Genomic DNA, 7,922 nt, shown 5'->3' on the forward strand with positions numbered 1-7,922 from the left:
AGGTTCTTGTACTGGAATAAGATCAGCAAACTGATTTGTGGGTTATCTTTTTAAAAAGTGATGTGCAGTATTATTTAATGTGATTATCACGACACACTTAAGGTTGGAGCTGAACCAGCTAGCATAGTGATTAATTGTCAAACATAAAATCCTTCAAAATATTTTGACTTTAATTATTATGATGATGAAATTAGAGAGAGGAAGTCAATACTGGGGAAAACCACAACAAAGCTACAGGCTACAGAAGCTAATCTGCTGTCTAACTGAGCGCTGCCCTTTATTATTACTAAGAGACGCAGGATCAGTGGGTTCAGCGATCTGCCGCCAGGAATTGATACGCTTTAACTGACATGCGTGTTAATTGTCTGTGTCCCAGAATGGCCGTTACGGCTCAAATGACCAACTGTGTAAACCTGGCGGACAGATATTGATGTGCTGTCCGTTCCGTTTTCACCATGGGTTCATCCTGGAGGATCGAACCCGGCCCGCTTTTGAGAGAAGGTAGCCATCTTCTGTGACAGCCAGGGCAGCTAGGTGCTACTTAGACCTAATCATCCGTTAGATCCCCTGCTGCTGGCGCATTAACCCTTTCCTTCCATGATTGATACAGCTTCCCTGGTTCTCTTGAAATACTTCTAATTTTAGGAGATTTCATCAAATGTGGAAGTCTAAGTGGAGGTTCAGAGACGTGTAAGGGAGCTTCCCACTCATTAACCTCCCGGAGGTTATCTGCTGCTCACAGCCACAGAGAGCACAGACACAAATAGCCCTTCATTTCCCCCGCAGACACACGAACGTAAGCTTGATCAATCTAAACATCGGTGTTAGGCACAACTGAAAACATTTGTACTTTTACTGTGCAGAGATACAAAAAAGGAAAACCTTTTTTTTTTTTTTTTAAGTAGTGCAGCTTCCATAGTTAATACAGGCTTTTGTTTGTTCACTGTAAAAACAATTTTTTATTTAACATTTTACATGTTACACCAACACAATGTAATTGTGAAGGAGTATATTTACTCACAATGCCTCTAAATACAGTCAAATTTAATGAATTAGAATAGGCATTCCAATTGAAATTAATATGTTTTGAAAATATTAACCTTTAGGCACGTATTATAAACTTATATTTCATTAAACCCACATTTCTGCATTAATAATATTTTTTATTGGTCTAATGTAATATTCTAATCTTAAATGTGTTTTTATAAACTAGCAGAAAATCATTATTTTTTGAAGAAAAAAAAGCTTGAAAACATCAGCATCTGTAAGAAATTCATCACAATAAATAATAAACGAAACAATAAATGCCCTCACCTGTACTGAACGTTCTCAACCTAAAAATCACTGATGTGACAAAGCAAGTTTGGCCAACCAGAAGGGCGCGTTTCTTTGTGTTAAGTAAAAAAGGTGCATTTATTGTACAAATAATTTATTCATCATTTCTCATGATTCAGTGACATCATGCATGAATATCATTTTGTGGGTTTTGCAGTTGGAGGAAGCCTTGAGTGAGGTGGACTTCCAGTTGAAGTTGGATCTTCACTTCACTGACAATGAGCAACAGTAGGTTTTTCTGTTTACTTGGTTAAAACCTGTGGTTTTTTGTGATAGCGGGCTAAGAAAAGCATTAAATACCGACATTTTTTGTTCCCTTTTACTCCATCTACCATCTATAATCTCTCCAGGTTGGCAGAGATAGTGACAGTCCCGTTGATCAGCAGTCGGACCCTGAGGCTCCACTTCCATCCGCGGCGAGGCCTTCACCATCACGTCCCCGTCATGTTTGACTACTTCCACTTGTCTGTCATTTCTGTCTCCGTGCACGCCTCACTGGTTGCCTTACACCAACCGCTAATCAGGTAGAGTTTAATTATGAAATGCAAATATTTTACAAAAAGTACAACAAAACAAAAAAATGTTCTCTCACAATTTGAGCCGACAGTGGGTATGTAAGTGATTTCATAACCACAGAAGTGTTATTTCAGTGGAGTCATCACTAGAGGATGTGACCAACCATCCAACAGTTAGTCTAAGCAGGAAGTGAAGGTGATTGGGCGTTGGGGTTCCCTCATAAAAATGCGTTAGCCTGCATTGCCTGATGGAGTCTGAAGGGAGCAGCATTTTGGGTTTGCACAATTGCCCATGTTGGTTGGTTTAACATTGGAACCAATTGGAATGTCAGGAAACCAGGAAGACAGGAGAGACCACACCAATAGTAGATGATTGTATTGTCAGTCTTTGTCTGAGTGGTTCTTCCCAGACTGCAGTGTATGGTGTCATTAACTCCAAGGAAGGGATGGCTGCTTTTGGAACAATGTGCCACAAAGGAAGCAGGTGTTCCAGGTTCAACCACAAATCATAGTTCTAAATTAATACAAAAGAACATCATTAATAAACCTACCACTGCTCTCTGGAGGTCACCTCTAGCAGTGATTTTAGGAGTTCTTATAGGTTTTAAGGTGTTGCTTGGCCAGCCAACCCCATGTTTCACAAGTTTAATATTTCAGTGACCTCATTTAAGCTTAGCTTTAACCAAGTGTGGACCAACCAGCAACAACTGTCTCAGTCCATTCCTCACCAAATTATTGCTCACACCCTTTACTCAAAGGATCGTCAGACCATTTCATCCGTACTGCCAATTCCACTGCTTGTTTACTCATCACTCAAATACATTCAGATCACGTTTGGTTGAGTGCTTCAGTTATTTTGATCACTGCGTATATTTGATGTGATGAAGTCTCCTGTCATCTACTGTATCTGTTTTTGAAGATATAGCTGCTAGACAGAAAGCTAGACATGAGCAGTGAGATAAGTACCATTCAGCAGTGTGATGTCAGGTGGTCACAATATCTGTCTCCTTTTGGACACAAACAGTCAGTTAGTAATGGGCAGCCAACCTTGTAATCTGTAGAATTATGCCATGTTTCTTTGGACTTTCTGTAAAGACACCAAATAAATTGGGTTTGAGAACCCAAACAGGATTCCTATATGATGGTTATAAAAAACTAATAAGTTCTTAACAGAAATGACATTCGGGGATTTAAAGGAGTTAAAATTCAGATTTCTTGTGCCAAACAATAGATGAATTGATAATGTAATCAGACATGATGGCACAGGACAATTTTAGAAGTAAAATGCTTAAAATGCAGATGCTATTATGGCAGGGGACTGAATTTGAAGTTCATCTAATCAGAAACAATATCATTATGTTTGCAGCTTTTTTTACTTCTTCCAAAACACACACACACAAAAGCACGCACACACGCACGCACGCACGCACACACACACACACACACACACACACACATTCACTGCCGGTCCATTCATGTGTCCTCTACGTCCCTCTCCAGCTTTGCGCGCACGGGGAAGGGCTCCTGGCTGGGGAAAGGCTCACCTGAGAGCGTGAGCGACCCGTCTGCTGTGTCTGTGGAGAACCTGGTGTTCGGAGCTGGCTACTGCAAGCCTGTCATCTCTGAGGTATGTTAACCTTTCGCAGAAAAGTCAAAGCTAATTTTGTCTCACTCAACACAACATGTTGTCCCCAGTCTGCTAGTATTCCACTGCCTGTCTCTTTTAAAGGAATTAAACAAAACACCTAACATTGACATAAATGTGACAGTTCTGGAACTTGGTGTCTGACTTGAGTGCATCATCCTGATTTAGATTACATATTCTGGTCTGGTTTTCTCCTCTGAATCTGCTATTGCTTGGGCTCTGAAGTTCGACTCAGTGATTACCAGTGTGCAGCAAAGTCTGTTCATGATGTCAGAGTAGCCCACATGTCTCAGCATGCAGGCTTCAGGATGGCCATCTGAAACTGATAGTAGCCATCAACAGGGAGGATGCAGTAGTGTGACAGGCTTCTGTGGCATGTCTGCTGTGAATATTTTTAATTTTTATACACTTGCTGTATCTATTATGCAGTCCAGTTACCTACTTCCTGATTGGTAACTGGACAGACCACACACCATGGTGATAAAACAGTCTTAGGTATAACAGGTTTGGTCATACATTGTGTTGTCGAGCCACATGGCAGGAGCAGCGTTGTTCTCCAGATGTGTAACAGTGTTTCATTCATTGGCACGCAATATTTGCCAAAACGTCGAAGGCATTAAAGACTACCAAGGCAAAAGTAATGACAAAAGAACACCTTATTCTACTACACTTGTCATCTATTGTCAAGAGGCATTATCAGTTAGATTTTCATTAGAAAATGTAACTGGTACATTTCATCCACTTTAGTGCGATGGAATTTGGAGACTTTTGAAAAAAACAGAAGAATTAGAATTTTTTTTCACAGTCTTTTGCAAGAAAGCACAACACGATTTTAAATCTGTAGGGTTACAGTTACTTTGTTATTGTTAAATTAATATAAAGTCACATGTGCTTTTCGTCACTTGAATATTTTAGGACGGCATCTTTGTATGGCCTCTTCTGGACTTTCCTGGGCAGAGATTGCTGCAATTTAATGAATTGAAAATGTCTCTTGGTCACAGGTGACAAATAGTTGTGTAAACAGAAACTTGTTCCATTTTTTTGTTTGGTTGTTGTTGATTTTCATTGCATAAAGGCATACGTCAAGTTTGATCAATAATTAGAGATTATCAAACACTTTCTGGTTTCTATGGTAACGCTCATCTATCTGTTCTGCTCTTGTTAGCAGAATTTAGAAACGAGAACATGCAACAAGCACAGATATGAAGTCATATTGTAGTTTTCTCAGTATATTGCATGTTCTCTAATTATTCCAAAGTACAGTTGTAAAGCTACAGGTAGCATTTTTTCACAGCCTCCACTGTAAATCCTAATGAGCTCCAGAGCTAGCCCCCCGCCTCACCCTATTAACCCCCCACCCCACCTCCAGCTGGGCGCTTTAATAAGCTCTGGTTAAGCCACACTGGGGGATTTGGTTTGATCAAAGCAGCGAGTTATGCTCACAAGCGCCACGTACCACATACCTGCAGGTGAAATGTGTTCAGAACTTCAACTCCTCCTTCATCCTTTATTTATTTTTGAACTCTTTAACCTGCAGCTACGATTTTTATCACTTTCCCTCTTAACACGGGCTCTGTCCTGTAATTATTCCCTGCTCCTTCAGAAGGAAACCGTCATGTGTTTCAGATTTCTTTGGCTGAATAAAATGAAACCATAATGTCATCAGAATTTCAACAGCTTTTTTTTTACCGACAATGCTAAAAACATGAACCAAAGTATCAAATGGGCTTTGTAACAGCAGATTTCTGTATCTGAAATAATCATTTATATTATTAAAGTAAACTAAGAAGAATAAAACAAAACAGAAATATCAAGGGACGTGGTGCATCTTAAGCTGGTAATATAATGACTAGTTCATCTGAAAAAAAAAAAGAAGCTTTTTTTCTTTATTTCTCATTCTGGAGCTGATTCTAGCAGGCATCTAGAAAGCTACAAAGAAATATTAAAGTAAACATACAGATGTTCCTTCCTGGTTCGGGTGTAATGCGCAGCTGGAATTACAGAGCACACACATGTATGATGACAGGGCCGGTGAGTTGACTCGCTTGGGGCAAATTACAGTACATCCTCCGTCAGTCCCAGAGCCGAGCCGCAGCGGCGCTGTTAAAACATTACGGCCTTGGGAAGAACTCCACAAATGGAAGACACCGATCTCCTGGCTTTGCATTATAGTGGCCGTTGTGTTGATCCATTAGGAGATCCAGAGACTGTCTATTGAAATCCACTGAGCTTTCTTACACTTTGTTACAACCAGAAACATTTTATTGAGATTTTATGTGATATATCAACACAAATTCACTGCAAAAACATTAAATCTGAAGTATATTTGGTCTAGTTTCCAGTCATATATCTTAGTAAATTTGAAATAAGACAAAATTAACTTACAAGTAACGTGTCAGCAAGATATAGGAGCTTGTTTTAAACCAATAACTCCTTAACATTGATGAAACAGTACTTATTCCATTGGCAGATTATTTCTCTTATAAAATAAGGAAAATGTTTTGTTATAAGTCAAATGCTCTGCCAGTGGGGAACTAGTACTTTTTCATCAATATTAATGAATTATTGGCTTTAAACAAACTACCACATCTTTCTAAAAAGGTTGTTGTAGTAAATTTGTTTGTCTTATTTCAAGTGTACCAAGATATTTGCACTGGAAACTAGACCAAAAGTTCTTGTGAAGAGTTTGTGTTTTTGCCATGAAGTGGCTCATAAGTGGAAGAATAACCCTCCCTGGTGAGGTGTTCTGGACATGTCCCACCTGGAGGACACCCAAATGTCCAAACCCAGGACACACTGAGTCTTCAATCGGAGAAACTATGTTTCCGGAGCCTGGGTTTCTTTGTTTAGGCTGCTACCCGACCCTACATGAAATGGAAGATAATGGATGATGCTTTGTCAAATTTCCAGACCACTCAAATCTTCTAGTCTTTTCTGCATCCTCAGAATCAGAACCAAACTTGGGAAAGCAGCATTTAATTTTTGTTCTCTGCTAATCAGGAACTAACCTCCAGAAAACTACAAAATCGCTGAAACACTAAACTCCTTTAAATCGAGGCTAAAAACACTTTGTTTAGAGTTGATAACTGAAACAAATACTAGTCTGGATTACAACTTTTTGTTTACTTCTCTTTATTTTGACACTATAGTGTCAAAATAAAGAGAAGTGGTGTTTGTTTATTGTTATCTTTTTGTCATGTAAAGCACTTTGAACTGCCTTGTTGCTGAAATGTTCCACATAAATAAAACCATATTTGGTTTTTTAGATGATCTGATCATTGTTAGGTTTCGTCCACGCAAAATGTTTTGCATGTAGGCCCAGAAGTTCAGCTTTTTATCTCATCTCACACATTTTTGTTGTGTCTCCTACATGGTTTATGGCAAAGAGCAAACAAGACTCCTTATGGCTTTGCTTGAGCAATGACCTTCTTCTGCCCACTCTCCCATAAAGGTCAGATTTGTAGAATTCAACACAAACACTTTAATATCTTCTCCAAGCTTTGGTCTCTGCATCAGTTCTACATTACCCCAAATTACCTACTGCTATGCTGTGAAGGTCACCTTTAATAACGATTCAAGAAATCCTGATAGTACACAGCGAGGTCATCGAGCTGATGCGTCCACATGATTTATGGATGCAGAATATGGATTCTGCATCCACTGGCCTCTTGGCTGCTTCTCTGATTATTGCTCTCCTTACTTGACCAGTCAGATTCAGTGGACAGTCATACCTCAGTAGGTTTTACAACTGTTCAATACACTTTCCCTTTTCTGATGATGAATGTAGCTGTGTTTAAAGTTTGGGTTGTTTTATAACCTAACTCTGCTAAAACTCCTGCCCACTCTGTTCCTTGGGCTTCAGGAAGAGAGTGGATGATGTTTGTTCACCAATCTTGTCTCACCAAAGGGGTCAAAAGTATTCACATTCTCTACTTAAGCAAAAGTACAGATACTGTACTTGTATGAAGTTCTGGTAGAAGTACAGAATATACTAAATTTTTTAAAGTAAAGGTAAAACAAAATACGGGGTTTTAAATGCATGTAAGTACAAAATAAAAAGTAAATAACTTTCACTTTCAATGATGCAAAATGCTTTCTGTCCGTGCTGGTATGTTTTTCCTCTTTTGCTTCAACTTTTATGTTATATTGTTTTCATCATGGAAATTATGAGGCACTTCTGAGATTATAAGGAGTAGTAAGTGCTAGGGGTGTAGCAATACAATAATTTCACGATACGATACAATATATGATATTCTGGTCATGATACGATATGCATCATGATATTTGTTGAGCGATACAATTCGCTACGATTCAGTACATTTTTACGAAAAAGCGGCGCTTTTGACATTTCTCTGACATTCGGAAAAATATGGTTTACTAATTTTAGCATAACTCCGGTTATTCTTGGCCTATTAACACAATTTAAA

General features: G+C 38.9%; 1 protein-coding gene across 1 annotated transcript in view; it reads left to right on the forward strand.

Annotated features, from left to right (window-relative positions):
• The window catches only part of fam135b (family with sequence similarity 135 member B), a 55,496-nt gene that overhangs the window by 23,721 nt on the left and 23,853 nt on the right, over positions 1-7,922 (forward strand). Inside the window, exons 5-7 of the mRNA XM_016661911.1 lie at positions 1,493-1,563; positions 1,686-1,859; positions 3,351-3,477. Of these exons, the coding sequence (XP_016517397.1) occupies positions 1,493-1,563; positions 1,686-1,859; positions 3,351-3,477 (372 nt within the window). The remainder of the gene's footprint in view (positions 1-1,492; positions 1,564-1,685; positions 1,860-3,350; positions 3,478-7,922) is intronic.

This window comes from Poecilia formosa, unplaced genomic scaffold, assembly GCF_000485575.1.
Source record: "Poecilia formosa unplaced genomic scaffold, Poecilia_formosa-5.1.2 Scaffold349, whole genome shotgun sequence".
In the NCBI taxonomy this organism is placed as follows: Eukaryota; Metazoa; Chordata; class Actinopteri; order Cyprinodontiformes; family Poeciliidae; genus Poecilia; species Poecilia formosa.